Source organism: Taurulus bubalis (assembly GCF_910589615.1).
Source record: "Taurulus bubalis genome assembly, chromosome: 1".
Taxonomy (NCBI): Eukaryota; Metazoa; Chordata; class Actinopteri; order Perciformes; family Cottidae; genus Taurulus; species Taurulus bubalis.
This window is the reverse complement of record NC_136589.1, coordinates 42448903-42471708: the sequence shown is the minus strand read 5'-3', so window position 1 is coordinate 42471708 and position 22806 is coordinate 42448903. Positions and strand designations below refer to the sequence as shown.

The 22806-nt window shown below is 43.3% G+C and overlaps 1 protein-coding gene across 1 annotated transcript; it reads right to left on the bottom strand.

Moving 5' to 3' along the window:
- Positions 1-285: 285 nt before the first annotated feature.
- zmynd11 (zinc finger, MYND-type containing 11) lies at positions 286-21744 on the bottom strand (the record flags this gene model as incomplete). The annotated part of the gene is made up of 17 exons (XM_079213918.1): positions 21695-21744; positions 18682-18817; positions 14321-14480; positions 13578-13601; positions 11552-11713; positions 10059-10136; positions 9819-9911; positions 9417-9504; positions 8661-8716; positions 8259-8336; positions 7853-7971; positions 7167-7329; positions 7008-7121; positions 6322-6390; positions 5095-5376; positions 1141-1326; positions 286-408 (listed from the first exon to the last, which is right to left on the bottom strand). Exons 2-17 carry the CDS (start codon positions 18810-18812, stop codon positions 286-288), a joined length of 1926 nt encoding a protein of 641 aa, XP_079070044.1. The 5' UTR covers positions 18813-18817; positions 21695-21744.
- Between the last annotated feature and the right edge of the window lie 1062 nt (positions 21745-22806).

Below are 22806 nucleotides of genomic sequence, written 5' to 3'. Positions count from 1 at the left end.
AATATAGAAATCAATACAATGGGTATATTAAATAATAATAGAAAACAAAACGAAAAACACAAAAAGGGAACAAATTGCTCTTTTCACGCAGAAAACGTTGAGTCCAAAGTTTTCTGGAAGGCAAGTAGAGAAGCAGGAGGGAAGTGTGTGTGTGTGTGTGTGTGTGTGTGTGTGTGTGTGTGTGTGTGTGTGTGTGTGTGTGTGTGTATAGACACTGACTGACAGGCGGAGGAGAGGGCGGGAGCCAATGGCGTGCTGTGTATGGTCAAAGGGGGCGGGGCTTGTTCATCTCTTCCGGCGGCAGGTTCGTTTGTGGTCGGCGTGCCAGTGCTCCTGCTGACACTTGATGGAGCAGTACGAGGTGTTCCAGCAGCAGTGATACATGGCCTCCTCCTCACAGTTATAACACTGTAAACAACAACACACAAGCTCACAAACAACACACAAACAACCTCAGGGGGAGCAACACACACACAAGCTCAGGGGATCAACAAAACACAAACAACCTGTGGGGGAGAAACAGGAGAAGCAACCTCAAGCAACCTCACAAACAACACACAAGCAACCTCACAAACAACACACAAGCAACCTCACAAACAACACACAAGCAACCTCACAAACAACACACACGTAACCTCACAAACACACAAACAACCTCACAAACAACACACAAGCAACCTCACAAACAACACACAAGCAACCTCACAAACAACACACACGTAACCTCACAAACACAAAAACAACCTCACAAACTCAGGGGAGAAACAACACACAAACAACATCAAATCTACTTAACTTTTTTCTCAATAAAAGTTAACGTTTTAACATACTATATTACAAATACTATATTACTGATACTATAATACTAACACTATATACTACATTACTAATACTATATTCCTAATAATATCAGCGCAGCTTTTGTTCAAACAGAATGAAGAGACGTGCAAAAACAAAACAAAAACAATGTTTACAGCTTTCTCTGTTTTACGTCATATGTTTTTTCATTTTGAAAAAAAAAACGTCCCACCAGTTTCTGACATTTTATCGTCCAATCGATTAATTGATTAAACTAGAGAGTAATTGACAGTCGCAGTCGTTTATGGACTTTTATGGACCCATTTCAGCTCCAGAACTCACCCACTGCTTCTTCTTGGTCTGGGAGACCAGCTGTTTGTTTTGGGCCACCACCTTCTTCACCTCCTCCACCAGCTCCTCTTTACACTTCTCCTTCACCTGCTTGCACTTCCTCTCCATCTCCGCCTGAGCGCCGGCCACCGCCTTGCTCACCGCCTGCCGCTTCTCCTCCTCCATCTCCGTGCGCAGCTGATAGAGACAGGTTTCTTATTAAGACCTGACGGACACAGACCCCACCCCCTTTTCCTCCAGACTCCGCCCCTTCTCCTCCAGAGCCCACCCCCTTTTCCTCCAGACTCCGCCCCTTCTCCTCCAGAGCCCGCCCCCTTCTCCTCTAGACCCCATCTCCTCTTCTAGAACTAGTCCCCTCCTTCTCATCCTCTAGAACTAGTCCCATCCTCCTCCTCTAGAACCAGTCCCCTCCTTCTCCTCCTCTAGAACCAGTCCCCTCTTCTAGAACCAGTCTCCTCCTCCTCCTCTAGAACCAGTCTCCTCCTCTTCTAGAACCAGCCCCCTCTTCTTCTAGAACCAGTCTCCTCCTTCTCCTCCTCCTCTAGAACCAGTCCCCTCCTTCTCCTTTAGAACCAGTCTCCTCCTCCTCTAGCACCAGTCCCCTCCTTCTCCTCCTCCTCTAGAACCAGTCTCCTCCTCTAGAACCAGTCTCCTCCTCCTCCTCTTCTAGAACCAGTCTCCTCCTCCTACTCTAGAACCAGTCTCCTCCTCCTCCTCTAGAACCAGTCTACTCCTTCTCCTCCTCCTCTAGAACCAGTCCCCTCCTTCTCCTCCTTCTCTAGAACCAGTCCCCTCCTCTAGAACCAGTCCCCTCCTCCTCCTCTAGAACCAGTCCCCTCCTCTAGAACCAGTCCCCTCCTTCTCCTCCTCTAGAACCAGTCTCCTCCTCTAGACCCCATATCCTCTTCTAGAACCAGTCCCCTCCTCCTCCTCTAGAACTAGTCTCCTTGTCTAGACCCCATCTCCTCTTCTAGAACCAGTCTCCTCCTTCTCCTCCTCCTCTAGAACCAGTCCCCTCCTCCAGAACCAGTCTCCTCCTCTAGAACCAGTCTCCTCCTCCTCTTCTAGAACCAGTCCCCTCTTCTAGAACCAGTCCCCTCTTCTAGAACCAGTCTCCTCCTTCTCCTCCTCCTCCTCCTCTAGAACCAGTCCCCTCCTCTAGAACCAGTCCCCTCCTTCTCCTCTAGAACCAGTCCCTTCCTTCTCCTCCAGAACCAGTCTCCTCCTCTAGAACCAGTCTCCTCCTCCTCCTCTAGAACCAGTCTCCTCCTCCTCCTCTAGAACCAGTCTCCTCCTCCTCCTCTAGAACCAGTCTCCTCCTTCTCCTCTAGAACCAGTCTCCTCCTTCTCCTCTAGAACCAGTCTACTCCTTCTCCTCCTCCTCTAGAACCAGTCCCCTCCTTCTCCTAATTCTCTAGAACAGTCCCCTCCTCTAGAACCAGTCCCCTCCTTCTCCTCTAGAACCAGTCCCCTCCTGTAGAACCAGTCCCCTCCTTCTCCTCTAGAACCAGTCCCCTCCTCTAGAACCAGTCCCCTCCTTCTCCTCCTCCTCCTCTAGAACCAGTCTCCTCCTCCTCCTCTAGAACTAGTCTCCTTGTCTATACCCCATCTCCTCTTCTAGAACCAGTCCCCTCCTTCTCCTCCTCTAGAACCAGTCCCCTCTTCTAGAACCAGTCTCCTCCTCCTCCTCCTCTAGAACCAGTCTCCTCCTCCTCTTCTAGAACCAGCCTCCTCCTCTTCTAGAACCAGCCCCCTCCTCTTCTAGAACCAGCCCCCTCTTCTTCTAGAACCAGCCCCCTCCTCTTCTAGAACCAGCCCCCTCTTCTTCTAGAACCAGCCCCCTCTTCTTCTAGAACCAGTCTCCTCCTTCTCCTCCTCCCCTAGAACCAGTCTCCTCCTTCTCCTTTAGAACCAGTCTCCTCCTCCTCTAGAACCAGTCCCCTCCTTCTCCTCCTCCTCTAGAACCAGTCTCCTCCTCTAGAACCAGTCTCCTCCTCCTCCTCTAGAACCAGTCTACTCCTTCTCCTCCTGCTCTAGAACCAGTCCCCTCCTTCTCCTCCTTCTCTAGAACCAGTCCCCTCCTCTAGAACCAGTCCCCTCCTCCTCCTCTAGAACCAGTCCCCTCCTCTAGAACCAGTCTCCTCCTCTAGGACCAGTCCCCTCCTTCTCCTCCTCTAGAACCAGTCTCCTCCTCTAGACCCCATATCCTCTTCTAGAACCAGTCCCCTCCTCCTCCTCTAGAACTAGTCTCCTTGTCTAGACCCCATCTCCTCTTCTAGAACCAGTCTCCTCCTTCTCCTCCTCCTCCAGAACCAGTCTCCTCCTCTAGAACCAGTCTCCTCCTCCTCTTCTAGAACCAGTCCCCTCTTCTAGAACCAGTCTCCTCCTTCTCCTCCTCCTCTAGAACCAGTCCCCTCCTCTAGAACCAGTCCCCTCCTTCTCCTCTAGAACCAGTCCCCTCCTCCTCTAGAACCAGTCCCTTCCTTCTCCTCCAGAACCAGTCCCTTCCTTCTCCTCCAGAACCAGTCCCTTCTTTTTCCTCCAGAACCAGTCCCTTCCTTCTCCTCCAGAACCAGTCCCTTCCTTCTCCTCCAGAACCAGTCTCCTCCTCCTCCTCTAGAACCAGTCTCCTCCTCCTCCTCTAGAACCAGTCTCCTCCTCTAGAACCAGTCTCCTCCTCCTCCTCTAGAACCAGTCTCCTCCTCCTCCTCTAGAACCAGTCTCCTCCTCCTCCTCTAGAACCAGTCTCCTCCTCCTCCTCTAGAACCAGTCTCCTCCTTCTCCTCTAGAACCAGTCTCCTCCTCCTCTAGAACCAGTCCCCTCCTTCTCCTAATTCTCTAGAACAGTCCCCTCCTCTAGAACCAGTCCCCTCCTTCTCCTCTAGAACCAGTCCCCTCCTCTAGAACCAGTCCCCTCCTCTAGAACCAGTCCCCTCCTTCTCCTCCTCCTCCTCTAGAACCAGTCTCCTCCTCCTCCTCTAGAACTAGTCTCCTTGTCTAGACCCCATCTCCTCTTCTAGAACCAGTCCCCTCCTTCTCCTCCTCTAGAACCAGTCCCCTCCTTCTCTAGAACCAGTCCCCTCCTCTAGACCCCATCTCCTCTTCTAGAACCAGTCCCCTCCTCCTCCTCTAGAACTAGTCTCCTTGTCTAGACCCCATCTCCTCTTCTAGAACCAGTCCCCTCCTTCTCTAGAACCAGTCCCCTCCTCTAGACCCCATCTCCTCTTCTAGAACCAGTCCCCTCCTCCTCTTCCTCCTCTAGAACCAGTCTCCTCCTCTAGACCCCTTCTCCTCCTCTAGAACGAGTCCCCTCCTTCTCCTCCTCCTTCTCCTCTAGACCCCATCTCCTCCTCTAGACCCCCCCTCTCCTTCTAGAACCAGTCCCCTCCTCCTCTAGAACCAGTACACTCCTCTAGACCCCGTCTCCTCTTCTAGAACCAGTCCCCCCTCCTCCTCCAGACCCCTCCTTTAGAACCAGTCCCCTCCTCTTCCTCTAGAACCAGTCCCCTCGTCTAGAACCAGTCCCTTCCTCCTCCAGACCTCTCCTCCTCTAGAACCAGTCCCCTCCTCCTCCTCTAGAACCAGTCCCCTTCTCCAGTCCCCTCCTCCCCCTCTAGAACCAGTCCCCCCTCCTCCTCCTCCTCCTCTAGACCCCGTCTCCTCCTCTAGAACCAGTCCCGTCCTCAAGACCCTGTCTCCTCTTCTAGAACCAGTCCCCCCTCCTCCTCTAAAACCAGTCCCTCCTCCTCCTCTAGAACCAGTCCCCTCCTCCTCTAGAACCAGTCCCCTCCTCCTCTAGAACCAGTACACACCTCTAGACCCCGTCTCCTCTTCTAGAACCAGTCCCCCCCCCTCCTCCTCCAGACCCCTCCTCCTCTAGTACCAGTCACCTCTTTCTCCAGACCCCACCCCTTCCTCCTTCTCCGCTAAACCCCGCCCCCTCACCTTCTCCAGGGCCTCCCTGACGACCCTCTCCGTCTCCCTCTTGTTGTCGGCCTTCATCATGTCCTTGACGTCGTTGAAGACCTTGGTGTACTTCTCGTGGCACATGTTCTGGCAGGCGGCGCCGTCGCTGCTGGTCTGCGTGCCGCGGTGCAGCGTCCGAGGCGAGCCGCCGCTCGGCTTCTTGGTCTGTGTGGACACCGACAGCTTCTCGGGCTGCAGCGGCGCCGAGGACGCCGGGATCTCCTGGCTGGAGCTCACGGCCTCCACCTCGGGCTCCGGGTCCTGGGGAGAGAGCATTTTATAGAACCGCTTCTACAGTACAATAACTATGATGAATATGATAGTAGTTCAATATGGAGGACGATGATTTATGTCCGTGTTTTTTTGTCCCCGTCTGATTGTTCGCAAAGTTGTTATGCTGTTATGTATTTTTATTTCTACTTATTTTTGTTGTTGTTGTTTTTTGGTGTCTAGTGATGTGAGGTAATGTGTAACTCTTAAAAACTTAAAATAAAATGAAAACCTGCTGTGATGTCGTCCTTTTATGTCCGTTTATGATCTTTTATGCAGTTATGTTGTTCCCGTTTTTATTTTATTTATTTGTTTTCAATTCCATTTGCTCTTTTTATTTTATTTTTATGTATTCATTGCCTTTATGGTAAGGTCCTTTTTTTTGTTATTTGGTATTTAAGTTATGTATGACTATACTTGCTTCTCTGTAGAGCACTTTATTTTTTTAAAAGGTGCCATAAAATAAAGTTATTATTATTATTATTATCATCATCATTATCGGGGCACAGACTGAAAGTCAGAGAAATGGATGCACACGGTCTCTGCAGGTCTCCTCAGATTTAATTATTAAATTTAATTAAATTTGTAATATCACAGTTTTCCTTTTCTCCCAGGAGAGCATAAGAATCATAAATTACTGACACAGTTTATCAAATTACAGCAACTTGACTTCCATGAAAATTTTTCATTTTTATAAATTATTATGAATTATTCTTATATTCTTATTATTAATAATGAATGTAGTTAATTAGCTTGTGAAATAAAAATAAAAAACAAGGACAATAAATTTCTTCTAAAAAACTTTCTTCTAAAAAGCTTTCAAAGTATTTGGAATATCTCGCAATCTAAACGCTGAGCAAATAGAGAAGAAAACATACAAACATATTCATCACATTCACAAACAACAACAAACAACAAATATCAACTCACGCTGACTTCTTCTTTGGGCTCGACCATTTGAGATCGACGACTTTTCTTGGCTTTCGGCTCCAGGCTGCTTTTGAGCTGGAAAAGGGGGAAGAAAAATAGATGTATTTATTTATTTTGTTGTTCTTATAAATATATACGTTTCAAAAATATATAAATATATATATATTTTTTAATAAATATACAAAATCCATCCAAAAGGAAAAGTGGCCACTTGGAAAAACCATTAAAAAAAGTATTTTAAACACCTTTTAAAACATAATAAAAGAATAGGTTTTCGCTTTCTGCCATTCTCTCCCAAAATCCTTTGGTTATTTCTACTTTGATATTCTATGTTTGCCATGATCATAAATAAAATACAATTTATTGAAGACAATTTTTAAAACCAACCACTTGTGGATGGTTTAAAAATAAAAGCTCCACGTTGTACTAACAATGTGCAGTTCAGCAACCAGGTGGCACCGTTATCTCTGCAGGATTTCAGTGTTCTGCTTCTGCAATACATTTCATGACTTTGTATAACTTCAATATTAACGAGTTTCATTAGAAGACACGTCGCATTAATCAGCTTTAAACCGATTTTAATGACAGAAGACAGAGAGGACCGTTTTACTGGAGACTTTGGGCTAAATCCACAAGAAGAGACGCTGCTGGTCCAAGTGCTGGACTGGTCTGACCCCACTTACCTGTCGGACCTGCTCGTTGCTGGTGGAGGAGATGCTGGACTCGGCTTCGTCGGTCCGCTCCAGCCTGTCCGTCCTCCCGCTGCCCTCCTCCTCCTCCTGCTGCTGCTGCTGCTGCTGCTGCTGGTTCTGCTGGTTCTGGTTCTGCTGCAGAGGCTGGGGTGACGGCGCGTTGGTTTCCTCCATCTTGGTTTTGAAAAAGCGGCCCTCCCGCAGGAAGCGCTGGTAGAGCTCCAACTCCTCGCACGCCTTCTTCCAGCCGCTGCTGCGCTTCACCTGCAGCTGCTGGATGCTCACCTTGATGTCCTGGATGTTGTCCGCGGGGATCCAGGCTCTGAGGAGGGAACACAGGGGAAGAACAGTGCTCGAGATTTACCAAGCAGCACTGCACCTGTTTCATTCGTTTCGGTCATTTGAAAAAGAAAAAAAAAACGTGTTTCCGTCTGTTTTGGGATGAAGTTTCAGCTTCACAAATGCTGCGAGAACAGCGGCAGTTAGGAAGCTAAACATGGAGGGACTTAGGACACAGGGGAATGTAGGTGGGTTTTTTTCACCTACATTCCCCTGGGTCCGAAGTCCCTCTATGTTTAGCTGCGACGGAGTTTCCTCTTGTGATAGTGGGCAAGCTTTACACAGCATGCTGTTCGGGAGTGTAATTTATTTATTTTTCACAATTATTAGTGTTACAAATTGTTTATGTGTCACAAACTGTTGTGTTGTGATGTTTCACCTGTTAAAGAGCATTAGTTGTTGTTATAAAGTTTTAACCATGACTAAAGTTATAACCATGACTGTTCTGGACATTAATGAATGAATGAATAAATAAAGACGCCCTCTAGTGGTGAGGACGTGCTCACCTCTGGTGCTGGTGGCCGAAGAAGCGGACGTCCACCTGGGTCTCGTCCCGCTGAAGGACCTTAGCCGGCCAGTAGCCGAACCCCTTCATCTTGGCCCACACCAGGTCATGGTTGGGGGTCTGCAGAGGACAGACAGACAGACGGAAACACACACAGACAGACACATGCACACGCACGCACGCACACACACACACACACACACACACACACACACACACACACACACACACACACACACACAATTTGTCACATTTTAGTTCTTCAGTCTAAAATTTGTCAGAATCCCCGTCCCACAAAAAAAGCAAGTTTGAACTTTTAGCTAAAACTGTTCTATAACGAGATCTCACCACTTCTCATCAATAGAGCGACAGAAACAAGAAGAGTTGTGTTGTTGTGTTGTACTCACACAGGGGTAACAGAACCAGTTGTCTGGCCGGGCGTTGGACAGGTAGAAACAGTTCTTACACAGCAGCAGCTCATTCAACTGGGAGGGAAAAAGAGATGGAACGAGGGAGAGGAGAAAGAGAGAGGAGGAAGAGTTCAATGTGATTCAAATCAAAAGGAGACGAGGCCGATGAGTCAGGAGGTCTTTTTAAAAACTAAAAACCAGCTCCGTCCAACACGAGGACGCTCGACGTGAACGTGCGGCAAAAGAAATGCGTTTAAAACATTTTTTTTTTAAAAGGGAAACGTGTAGTCATGTGGTCGCGGCCTGAATGTCAGGGCTCCGAACCTGTGTGTGCGCGCGCGTGTGTGTGTATGTGTGTCTGTCTGCATGCATGTGTCTGTGCATATGTGTGTGTGTTACCTCGTGGCACGTGTCGCTGAAGAGCAGCCGTGCGATCTCCGCCTGGTCGCTGTGAACTGACACGAGGGGAAAAGCAAGAAAAAAAGAGACAAAACGGTCAACTTCAACACGACAATCAATGACACAAAAAAACTTGTTTTTCTTAAATATCCTGTTTTGTTTTTTCCCGTCTACTTGCTCATTTGGCTCGTTCTGAAATCATATTCAGCAGACAAATAAATACTAAAATGACCAATAATAATATAAATAATAAATAAATGCACGCATGAACTGTCCCACGTATTTATTTATTATTTATATTATTATTGGTCATTCAATGCGTTTCGGATGTGTTTATTCATAGTTAATTTATCTAGAAGGGAATTAAAGTTAGATTTTGATCACCAGTGGGCGGAAAAAGATTTATGTATTTTAAATGTAAACTTGTTTTCCCAGAAATCATTGCATTTCCCAGGAGAATTGACCAAAAGCTCAAACGACAAATTTTCCTAATACAACAAGTCTAAAAATGTAAAAAGATTTTTTTTTTTTTTTTTTTTTTAAAGATTCACAACATAAGTCTTCTTTCTAAATATTCTGCATGAATCTAATAAAAAGCTGATTTTAATAAAAAAACAAAATCTGATAAGTCACTTTATTCAAATTAAGGATTTAGTTTTCGGTTTTTAAAATATGATACTGAAATAAAACGAGACCTGAAGGACATCGGTTCCGGTCCGACTGGGATCTGAACCACATGCTAAAGCTCTGACTCACCTCCATACAAGATGGCCGTGTTGTGAACAATCAGCTGAGCATCGGCTTTGAACTCCTCAAAGTTTTTATACTTTCCTTCAGCCAAGTTCTAAGAGAGAGAGAGAGAGAGGAGAGAGGGAGGAGAAACAGAGAGAGAGACAGTCAAGCATACAGAGAGAGAAAGTACAAAGAAGTCTAATCACATGCTGGGAGTGTGTGTGTGTGCGTGCGTGTGCGTGTGTGCGTGTGTATTGTGCTTTGTTGTCCAGCAGAGGGCAGTCTCCTTTTTTTTAAAGTCTGTACGTTCAGCGAGTATTTTGATACATTGACATTTCTTTAAAGTTGTTAAACTAGAAAGAGTGTGTGTGTTTGTGGCGCAGGGATGTTTAACTCAAACAAATCATGATATAAATAAAATGTTACCTCGTGGATGTTCGAGACCTCCAGCGCCGTGTGGATCAGCCGTTTGTACATGGGATGTCTCGTGTCTTTGCCTTTCTTGTTCAGGTCCACTGCCTGCAGAGGAGGGATGTGATCAATACACTTTATAGGGGGGGATTTGATACCTTTTTCATTTATATAGACCAGAGGAGTCGCCCCCTGGTAGTCAGGAGAGAGAATGCAGGTGGCTCTGGGTAGAAATATATATATGGTTGTTCTCACCCTCTCCTTCATACGCTGGACGATGAAACGAAGGTATTTACTCATCTCCTGCTTGTTTAGAATCTTCTTTTTACTGCCCTGCAGGACAGAGAGGAGTAAAGTTGAGTAAAGTCTGATCTGAAACCTGTAACCCAAACACTCGTGTACACAGTTAAAATGTATATTCATAACAGCTCAATGCAATGCCAGAAACACACACCTGGCAGAAGAGGCAGGAAGCGAAAAGAGGAACCGGGAAGGAATAAAGACGACGACAGCCAAAAACAGAGCTAAAAATAATCAAGAATAATATTTTTTGGGCCGTCTATATCAGGCGTCCATGTTGGCATAAAGCTTACAGTGAAACCAGATGGTAAATACAAGCTCCTTTATAGCACAGACATTGGTTTAAATGACAAATATTTACACTACCAACACATTTTATTTGTGTTTCAGCTCTAAAAAAAAAATTAAAAATAAACTGATTTCTTAAATGAAAAACAAAACTCTTCTCTGGGAGAAAAAGAGAAACTGTCAACTCAGCAAGATTTCTGCAGGAGAAACCAGACTTACTGGTCTCTGTTATTACAGAAAGGTTATTACACATGAGCACGACCAAGACTTCAGACAAAGAGGCACAAATAAATCCAAAATTAAGAAGGAAGAACTAAAGATAAAGAAACTGCTGCTCAAAGAGGGTTTCCATATTTTCTAAAACGATGCTTTAAAAACATATTTTTCTAGTTTACTAAGACGAATAAACATCTGATCCAAAAGGTCTAGTAAACCTGACGGCATTTCAAAGATATCGAACTCTGAAGCAATGACAAAAGGGCTTTTTTCCCTTTTCAGAAAAAGTATGAAAAATTAATAAATAAATATACACAACAGACATGTAATAGCGCGCACACACACACACTTCAGGGTTCATACACATGTTGACCAATGGATTTCCATGACTTTTCACAAAATTTCCATGACCAAACATTTTGTGAAATCTGGGAGTAAACATGAAAAAGTGAGTAAATGTAGTATTTAAACTAACAATGAGAATTCAAAGCATACAGTAAACCTTAAATGACACAAATGAATGAGAGACAATAGTTTGATTAAAAGAATAAACATTTATATAGATGCCTGTATGTATGCCTGCTTAGCGTCTTTCTTTTAAAAGCATATTAATTATTTCAAACTCAGCGTAAATGAACGTCATGAACACATGTAAATCCACTCGTGAAACATCACAACTTTATTAAAGGCTGTGAGTTCTTCTGGTGTTCCACAGGGTTCAATCATAGGTCCTCTCATTTTATATTTACATGTCGTCTTCAGATCAAATTATGTTTAAAACACAACTTCAGTCTACATTATGTTGCTGATAATATGTGATTATTGAGGCCATTAAATTACAGTAATCATGTTGGCTGGTTTATTACATCCAGGCCTGGAAATCACCATGTTAAACTCCATGACTGTTCCAGGTTTTCCATGACCGCAAGATCCCTGCTACTTACCCTGCAGACGGCGCACTGCCAGGGCGAGCCTCCGTCTCTGGGTTTGAAGTCCTCCGACAGACACTTGAGGTGGTAAACCCGGAAGCAGTTGTCGCACGAGAGGACGTCGCCCGGCAGGTGACACTCGAAGCAGTACCAGTCGTGGCTCTCCGCCTCCCACTCCTGCTGCAGGGCGAGACAAGTCTGTGTGAGGAGAAGGCAAGCTTCTTCATCCTCAATTCTTAATTAAAACAAGCTCCGATTGGACTTCTGGGTGTTAAAACTTAATTAGTTAAATGTCTAGGCTTTGAATGATCACTGATGCTTTTTCAAATCTCTCCTGGAATTATTATTATAAAAAAATGTACTTTCCTTCTGAATGTACATATGTAATTATAGCAATTAAAGCATTAAATAAGGGGAACGTTATAGAAAAAAGAATAAGCGTCACCACGCTGGCCGTAGCAACTGCAGCATGTGCTGACAACATGGAGTCCATAGATTAGCTTTTTCGATAATAATAATAATAATAATAATAATAAGCTAAGATAATAAGCTTTTTCAATAATAATAATAATAATAATAATAATAATAACAACAACAAGCTAAGATAATAAGCTTTTTCCGCTTTCTTCTCGTGGAGCAAACAAAATAAATCTGCACCGAGTCGTTCTCGTACAGATGTGGCAGGACTCGTTTTATAAATGTCTTTATTTCTCAAAGAAATCGTTAAAAAGGTGTTGGAATTAGAACTTGATTTAATTAAATTAAATTGTTGCATTGATACAATTGTACTTTGCTTCCAGGAGACTATTTGATGCAAAGATTTGCACTTTAGCACAAATGTCACAAAGCAGTGCGTTGTTGGTTTAAATGTGAAATTGCAATAAAAAAAAGAAAATAGCCTGTTCCTAAAAATCTATGAATAATCTCAATATTATTAATAATAATAATAATAATAATAATAATAAATATATATACATACATATATATATATATATACATATATATATATACATATATATATATATATATATACATATATATATATATATATATATATATATATACATATATATATATATATATATATATATATATATATATATATATATATATATATATATATATATATATATATATATATATATATATATATATATACATATATATATATACATATATATATATATATATATATATATATATATATATATATATAATTTTTTTTTTGTATTTGTATTTTTTGTATAAAAAAAAAATATATATGTATATATATATATTAATAATATTGAGATTATTCATAGATTTTTAGGAACAGGCTATTTTCTTTTTTAAATAAATTTATATATATCATTTTGCAGCCCTAAACAGACACGTGTTGCAGTAATAGTTTTCATTCAGGTGTTCAAGTGAAGGGCTCAACGACAGGAAGTATGAATAGCTATTAACCCGCCACGAGTCCACTCCTCCCACTCCTCCCACTCCTCCCACTCCCCGTCTGGAGCGACTCGGTGGGGGAGATAAAAGAACGTTGGTGTGCTGCGTGTTGGGATTGAGCAGAAAGAAGCTCGCTGGAGGAGCATCTCGACGAGGGGAAAGATTCTTTCTAAATTGGTCGCATAGAAGACTTTCATAAGAACGGGCCACGAGAGCCGACTAGAGTCAATCCTTTCCCGCCCGCGGGGCGCGAGAACCGACCGTGAAAGACAGCGGCTGACGATTTCAATAATTAAAGCTCTTCTACGTGTGATTTTACTCTGAAAATCCAGCCGAGGTACCTTTAAAAAAGGACTTGTACTTTTTCAACAACAATTAGCATTAGATAACGCCTCATTTGCATAGTTATAAATAACATTTTAGAAAACGAAATTAAATTAAAGTAATCACTTGGCACCTTTATGGCGATATCTACTAGGTCTTTTTTGGGAGGGATATGGATAGAATATTCTAATCACGATTATTAGAAATCTGCAAAATCTAAGAACATTTAGAAATTAACTGAATAATTACTGATGGATAAAATAGCAAAACATTTTGGATTTACCTTGGTTCCCTCAGCTCTGGGATCCTGTGAAGTGATTTGGAGAGAAGAGTTTAAGTCTGCTGCTCACAAGAACACTAAACAATCATATACATATCATATGGTGACGCCACAAAAAACAACAACAACAACAACAACAACAACAACCGCATGATCAAATTATGGTCGGCGTTAATGGATTGCTGCGTTAACGCATTTGATAACGCGTTAACGTGCCCAGCCCTAATGTATGTGTGTACAAACACACACACACAAAAACATGGGGACATATTTTGACATCAATTTATTTTTGGCTTTTTTCTATCACATTTAACAGGCATTTTTTTCAGTTTTCTGATGTTATATTATAAATGATGACTACGATCAACCGATCGAGAATAATAATTTGTGCAGCGCTTCAAAGTTCTGATAAATGTTGGAACGAAGAGTCAAGCTTTGAGTAGCTAGAATGATATTTCTTGTTCAGTGTGCATTTGCTAAAACTACAGAAAAAAAAAATCAAAAATCCCATCATGTTGGCCGTTAGAGGAGAAAGCAACTTGATTTAGTTCTTAGCTAACAAGTTTCCACCATTCAGTTCTATGGGAAAGGTTGGACTTCCAGTGATTGCTTTAATAAATAAAATAAATACACTTTATTTTAAGAGTATTACAATAAAATAAAATCCCTTTATTTTAAGAGTATTAAAATAAAATACAAAACACTTTATTTTAAAATAAATAAATAAATAAAATAAATAAACTCACCATCTCTTCCCCGGGCAGCCAGTATCCTTCCTGCTCGATGCCGGCCTTGGTGCCTTTGCAGCCAACAGTCAGGGTCTCCACCACCAGGCCGTCCTTCACCGCCAGGCTCAGCTGCCGGGCCGTCTCCTTCGGGTGCATGCTGAAGGTACGGCTCAGGTACCTGGCAGGCGGCGGCGGAGAACCAATTGAGCCATGAGCATATGGTAGCCATTTTTATTTTCATTACATTTTACATTGAAATGGTTGCTCAAGATGCTTCAACACAGTCGTGAAATAGTCACGAAATGCAATCTGTTGGTTTCATGTACAGGGAAACAAATTGTCTGTTTTTTTTGTGGAAAAAAATAATAATCCAAACAACTTTTTATGTCTACCCAAAAAACTAAAGTTAAGACAAAAAAACAACAATTATTTAGGCTACAGTTGGGCTTAAAATAACTACATAGACTTAGGTTTAGGCAACAACAACCACCAACAGTCTGGTTTAGGCAACAACAACAACAACAGTCTAGTTTAGGCAACAACAACACCACCAACAGTCTGGTTTAGGCAACACCAACAGTCTGGTTTAGGCAACAACAACCACCAACAGTCTGATGTAGGCAACAACAACCACCAACAGTCTGGTGTAGGCAACAACAACCACCAACAGTCTGGTGTAGGCAACAACAACCACCAACAGTCTGGTGTAGGCAACAACAACCACCAACAGTCTGGTGTAGGCAACAACAACCACCAACAGTCTGGTGTAGGCAACAACAACCACCAACAGTCTGGTGTAGGCAACAACAACCACCAACAGTCTGGTGTAGGCAACAACAACCACCAACAGTCTGGTTTAGGCAACAACAACCACCAACAGTCTGGTGTAGGCAACAACAACCACCAATAGTCTGGTGTAGGCAACAACAACCACCAACAGTCTGGTGTAGGCAACAACAACCACCAACAGTCTGGTTTAGGCAACACCATCACCAACAGTCTGGTTTAGGCAACAACATCACCAACAGTCTGGTAGAGGCAACAACATCACCAACAGTCTGGTAGAGGCAACAACATCACCAACAGTCTGGTAGAGGCAACAACATCACCAACAGTCTGGTAGAGGCAACAACATCACCAACAGTCTGGTTCAGGCAACAACATCACCAACAGTCTGGTTCAGGCAACAACATCACCAACAGTCTGGTAGAGGCAACAACATCACCAACAGTCTGGTTCAGGCAACAACATCACCAACAGTCTGGTAGAGGCAACAACATCACCAACAGTCTGGTAGAGGCAACAACATCACCAACAGTCTGGTAGAGGCAACAACATCACCAACAGTCTGGTTCAGGCAACAACATCACCAACAGTCTGGTTCAGGCAACAACATCACCAACAGTCTGGTAGAGGCAACAACATCACCAACAGTCTGGTAGAGGCAACAACATCACCAACAGTCTGGTAGAGGCAACAACATCACCAACAGTCTGGTTCAGGCAACAACGTCACCAACAGTCTGGTAGAGGCAACAACATCACCAACAGTCTGGTAGAGGCAACAACATCACCAACAGTCTGGTTCAGGCAACAACATCACCAACAGTCTGGTTCAGGCAACAACATCACCAACAGTCTGGTAGAGGCAACAACATCACCAACAGTCTGGTTCAGGCAACAACATCATCAACAGTCTGGTTCAGGCAACAACATCACCAACAGTCTGATTCAGGCAACAACACCACCACCAACAGTTTGATTCAGGCAACAAAACCAGTTGTTTTGCTCTGACTGTCACGTGGTTTCATTTCATTTGCTTGTCCACCACAGTAAAGCTACTAATTAACTTTCCATTGGTATTATTTTCATGCACAAAAAAAAGAGAGAAAGATTTGTGTCGAAAAAACCAGATTGCCTACCGTGAAACCAGCGCTAACGAGCATCCGTGGTCATCAGCACACATTACTTGGGACCTGACCAACAACACCCCAATGCTCCATAAAATACATTAACATACCCAGGATACACATTAGAGACATGTTAAAAATTACAGCAGAGGGACTTTCTCTTCTGGTTTCTCCTCCAACGCGATCCACCATTTCAAATGAAGGCCCGTTGGAGTCCTGCCGCTGCCGACGGGCACCGAACGCCTCGGCTCAAGGTCGCGTAGTTAAACGTGTATGAAAGAATGCATATTAAAAAAAGAATACATATCTTTGTGAGTTCTATTGATGGAGTACAGCGTTAATCTTTAGTGTGTGTTATTATTTTTACAGCTGGTTAAACACATAGCAGGTTCTGTCAATCAGCACATTGGTTAATGATGAACTAATTGGCTCCACGCAGCACGACTGCCGTGCCGTGGACTCCCGCCAAATGAGAAGGTTACTGTTCATTCTCGTCACGCGAGAGAGGGCGCTTCATTTATCCACCACCGCCTGTCACTGACTTTAGTCTCCTCCATTTCCACAAAGACATCAAGGCCAGTTTAGCGAAATTAAGCTCCAGTGCGACTGGAAACCGTGTGTGTGTGTGTGTGTGTGTGTGTGTGTGCTGAGGCTATCCGTTGCAATGCGCTGCATACTGTTGCCATGACAACAGCCGCCAGGGTATTGATTTGGCAAGCAGCCGGCCCCTCAAGGTGCTCACCACGTACGAGATGCGTTTCATTTGCTCCACCCGCCGTAGTCGCCTTCCTATTTGCATAGTTTGAACAACGCGAGACTCACGACACAGATTAAAAAACATTATGAAAAAATAAAACATGTTCAAAGAATCGTGACACCGTAAGCGGCTGCGTTACAGCTGACTTCATGGTAAGAAAGGCAACGAGTGGTTAGGCATTGATTGCCGTCCTGGTTCTGAACAGCTGAGTCTCTGCAGCCAACAACGGGGCAATCGATGAGTCGCTGATTAATAAATAATAATAAAAATCTGCATTCTACTCTTGACGCTCGATCCATTGCTCAAGTCATTCATCAAGCAAAAAATTTATTAAAAAATACCAAACATTCTCCGGCTCCAGATTCTCAAAAGTGAGTTTTTACTGCTCTTCCCCGTTTTATCACCTTGCGAGTTGAATATATTTGATAAAAACAGCAATTTGAAGACGTCATTCAGGCCATAAATTTATAACCTCACGTAGAAAAAGAAGATGATGATTTTTCAAAAGATCTGCAGACACAATGCAGGGCCGAGAAACGACTCATATTGCGCAACACGTCGGTGCAAGTAACGACACGTTTGTGCGGGTCGTCGCCGAGCGGATCACTTGAAACCCTTTGAGGGAATACCTGGCTCCAGGACACGAGTACGCGGGCCAAAACCTTTGTATCGAGTAAAGATCCCTTCCAGAAAAGAATTCCTCCCGGTGAAAAAAGTGAGCTGAGACGCACCGATTACTCAACTCTCAGCGTTCGTGACGCCGCCCACTCTCTTGTCACTTTATGTTGCCCGGCAAAAAAATGTAAAAATAAAAACAGCTTGCAGAGTTTACGGAGAGTTAAATCCAGTGAAGCTGGCGCGAGGCGATCACGTGGCCCACTCGTGATCAGAGTTAAAAATCAGGGTTAAAAACCTACATTGAGTAAATAGATATTCTAAATAGATGCAATGAAGTATCAGTTTACGAAAAATTAGAACCACCATTGTGGAGGTTGGTTCATGTCCTTCTGCCGGATACACCGACAGTCTTTGTGCATATCTACGACACAAAAGAGTCCCTCTAAAGCCTAAAAACCAAGAAGCCTCAAGGTCTCACCTGGTAGATGGTTGAGGATTGAAATGGCGTGAATACTAATGCGACAGCACTCACCTTAAATATCATAATAACAGCAAAATATCACGTTAAATATAAAAAATAGGATGTACAACTGTGTATTTATGTGGTATGTGAACGTCTTCCAGGCCCTTTTCCCCAAATGAAATATTTGATGAATAAATAAATAAATATCCTCTGATTTCATTGTTTTTACGTTCCATAATGCTTAATGTTGTGGTGTAAATGTAACAGGCCTTTCTCTTTGTTTACGTATGTTTTACGTCTCCACGCTTCCACTGGTAACCCCGTGTTTAACATCACACTGCAATGAATTGTGGGTAATTCCCTTAGACAAAGTCTGCATCTGATGCCGACTTATGGAAAAGGTTCACGGCGGACTCAAAATGTCGGCCAGACTCAAACGCTCGACGATTAGAATGCGGGGACGAAACTAAACCCTCTCCGAGTCCACGTTCCTTCACAGCTCGTTTTTGTTTGTGCGCCCTCTGGTGTTTCGGAGAATAATGCAGCGCACAACAGAGAATAAACGCATCCACACACACACCATGACAGAGACACATCCTCAGATCCGTCGTGTCCGTGATGATTTAACTTACTTGGAGATCCTGTCCATGTTTGCGATTTGTTTCTGGTTGCGGACGACCTCGATGGCCGCCCACACATACTGGACCACCTTGGGGTCCGCCTGCCTCTTCTTCACCACGCGCGACAGGATTTCCTTATTCATCTCAACTGTAGGGGGAGGGGCAAAGGAAAAATAAATAAATAAACCAGCAGATGTCATTTTCTTTTGTTCTGTGACTGAAAAGATACCGAAATCACAGATTTGAGGATTTGTAACAGAACTATTTATAGTGTCACTTGTGTAACAATGTGTGTAGCAATAGTGTGTAGTAATATTTGTGTTTCTTTGCTGGCCTGCAAGAGACCGTCTATAATAGTGGTTCTCAACCTTTTTTCAGTGATGTACCCCCTGACCCATGCAAAGCATTTTTCGTTGAAAGAAAGATGTAATATACAGCGCTGTGCCATCAGTGTCTGGTTTAATATAGAGTATATACAATTCAGTTTGTGAATTTACGCTCAAATTTTATTGAATATTTATTAAATAACTTTTTTAATATATAAAAAAATAATTTGAGAACCACTGGTCTATAAGAACAATCAGCAGTACGTCTTACATATAAAAGCAATAATCACATAAAATTGTAATTTTGATTTTAAAAGAGAAAAGGTTCTTGTTGTTCATTTGGAGCGCACAAATAATCCACGAATAATGCACCAGGAGATAAACCCGAGGTCTGGTCAACTCAATGTAAAAATAATATATATAAATAGATATTTTTAATTGTCCAAATTATATTTTACAAGCAAATATAACGACAAACTTTCCCCAGAACTGTGATTTCTTTACAGATTGAATCACATCAACATTTATAAACTGCCAGTCGCATTTTGTGTTACACCTTTCACTAAGTTACAGGTCTTGTTTTATTCTTTTGTGATGTCATCTGATTATTATCATGAGACAAAAATAATAATATTCTGTTCTCCGAGAGCAAACGAGTCTTTGAGAGATTACTGCCCGTCGAGCACGATCAGATTCGATACAACCACTTCACACTTTTGTCATTTTTTGCACGCTTTGTCCAAATATTCAGACTGCTGTGCAATAAGCACTTTGAATAATCAAACCAATGTTCTTAGTGTTGCATAAAAAAAGGTCATAATAACATGGGAGAAATTAAAACTATTTTTAATGATTTTTTTTGTTTTGCCATTTCAGATTGCATTTTCCTGGAGCGTCTTCAGTTGTTGTGGATATACTTGTAAAGCAAAACAATGAACATGTTTCTGATGTTTCAAATGTTTTGTACTTGAGTTCTTGGAAACCAACGTGTGAGGTAGCTTTGACCTTTGTTGCGGCCACGGATGATCTACTTCCAGTCAAACTAAAGCATCACACACCTTTCTGCTGCAGACATTACATATCTGAGCCCCATTTATTTAAAACGTGTAAGCTACATTCCTGCTGCCGAGCATCGATTACATATCAGACGTACATCTATCGTGTCCTGTTGTCACTCAGAGGACAGTCTTAACGGGACATTTCCCCTTGGGGGACGTGTGGAGATCAGAACAAATAGTCGTGGGGAGCTGGACACTCAGAAAAGAGAATATGACAAAAAGACTCCTTAAGAGACCTTCAAAGGTATTTTATTTATAATACCGGCTGCCTCTTAACCATGGTGCACAGCCCTGGCCTTCCCCGAATATCTTCAAATCCAATTAGACGCGGTCCTCCTCTTAACCATCCATGAAACTTAAGATGTCACTTTCATAAATCGCAGGCAAAAGCGAACCATAATAAAGCCCGGAGCACATTTAATGCGAAGGAGGAGGCTTTGTGTGAGGACGCTTCATCTTCACACTTTTCTCACTCGTTCAAAAAACATGTGAGAAACATATTATACACAGAACAGGTGGGCAAGGAATGTAGACGTGAAGTTTATACGTTATGGGATCATCTTTGAACGTAGCATTTCATTCTTTATTTTGCTCTTTCCTAGCCTTATGGACACAAATCTGCCGTTAAAGTCACATGTTGGACTCGCATCATGCGCTCACTGTCAACATCTGGATTCTTTAATATGACCGAATCGCCCATCTCTATTAGAGTTATTATTCGGGTGCGTTTAATGCTTCAAAATTGAGTCGTTTCTTTCAGAGTTTAAACATGTTATAAGATGATGCTGGACAAAATAAATGTACAAATCGGGAAGAAACTGCCAAAATAAAAACACACTTTTCAGACATTGCAAATTCTGAAGGAGTTTAATTAATTAATTCCGGCCAAAAGATAATTTAATAAATAAAAAGGTGTTTGCTGTGTCTGTGATATTTAAAGTTCAGGTGAGTTGATCACATGTTTTCACCCATGTTTTGGAGTTCATAAGCGTCACACAGGTCGCGCTGCAGACGTCACAACAAAGCAGCCAGGTGAGCCACTCCGGATACCTGTGCACGCACGGTACCCCTCTGCCTCTCCACAGAGCTCACACGTACACGTGCACCCCAAATCAATTAGGCAAGGTGTGCGACACCGGAGCCAATTAGTGAAGACGCGTGGTTTGCACACACAAAAAAGGCTACCAGGGGCCAAACGGTGAGACAACACGCCGCCGCAGCACACACACCCACGTGACCCCCACGCTCGCACCTCGACATCAACCGTCACGTTTATAAGCACCTCGTAGATTGGTCCCAACAAAGAGGGGGCTTTTTGGTCGTGGAAGGCCAGCAGGGTTAGCACGCTAAGCTAACGGCCGAAACCAAGAGCGCTGCTAGCTTACGCGGTCACGTAGCTCACTTGTGGGCTCACCTGGGTGATAACCAGCACCGGGGCGACACGCTGGCGGTCGTTCCGGCTGCTCCCTGAGCCTTCCGCCCGCCAACTAACCGGGGCTCCCTGCTCGTTTTGTTTTGGAGGAGGGCGCCATGTTCCCGGCTAAGCTAACACCTAGCTTGCTAGCTAGCGAGCTAGTAGGTGTTGTCACTGAAGGAGCGCGCGCCGTTTCTTCCGCCCCCTCGCCCAAAAAAACAACTCACCTTTTGCTTTATGGTGTACCGACACGCGGCGGCGGCTTCTGCAGGAAATCCGCAAAGGATTGAGGGGTGAGGCGGCTCACATGAGTCTGTCTCCCGGCTGTGGAAGCTGTCCAGCTGGAGGTAAACACAGAACCCTCTCGGCGGGTGGAGGTACTGCGAGGGTATGACCCGCCCTACTCTGCCTCTGATTGGCTGGTAAATGTTGCCAGCGCTGGTCGGATTGGTTGGGGAAGGTATGACCCGCCCTACTCTGCCACTGATTGGCTGGTAATTGTTGCCTGCACTGGTCGGATTGGATGGGGAAGTTATGACCGGCCCTACTCTGCCTCTGATTGGCTGTTCAGTGTTGCCTGCGCTGGTCGGATTGGTTGGAGGATTAGTTTAAGAGCATTAAGGTAAGCCAATCAGAGGAAGAGTAGGGCGGGGCCATGCCTTGGCTGTATTGGTATTCATTCAAGTCCTTTACAGCAATTAATAATTCACATATCAATCTTTTTTTTTTTTTTTAACTGTTGTTTCTTCATAAATACTTGAAGACTTTTTTTCTTACTTAAAAACATATTTTACTATAACAATAGTTATAATATATAACTATTATACAGTGGTGTATAGTAACGAAGTAGAAATACTTCGTTCCTGTACTTACTGTGTAAGTAGTTGTTTTGGATATCTGTACTCTACTTTACTATTTATATTTCTGTTTACTTTTACTTTTACTTCACTACATTTTGCAAAGAAAACTGGTACTTTTACTCCAATACATTTCCCCTGAAACCTTTGTTACTCGCTGCAAAATCAAATCTATCTTTTAGAAGAAAAAAAATGCACATCCGGGACTGGACTCCACCAAGCAGATTTTGCGAATCACAATATTATGCATTTTCCCTCCACATCCTCTAGTCCAGCGCTCCCAAACCTTTATTGCGCCACGGACCGGTTACGTGAAGACAATATATTCACGGACCGGGTCCGACCGCGGAGAGACGGGAGACAACGACACCCGACGTGTGTTCGTTATGTCCAGCCTACTGACTCTACTCCTAACTAAACCTTTAGTCCAGTCAACTGACTCTACTCCTAACTAAACCTTTAGTCCAGTCTACTGACTCTAC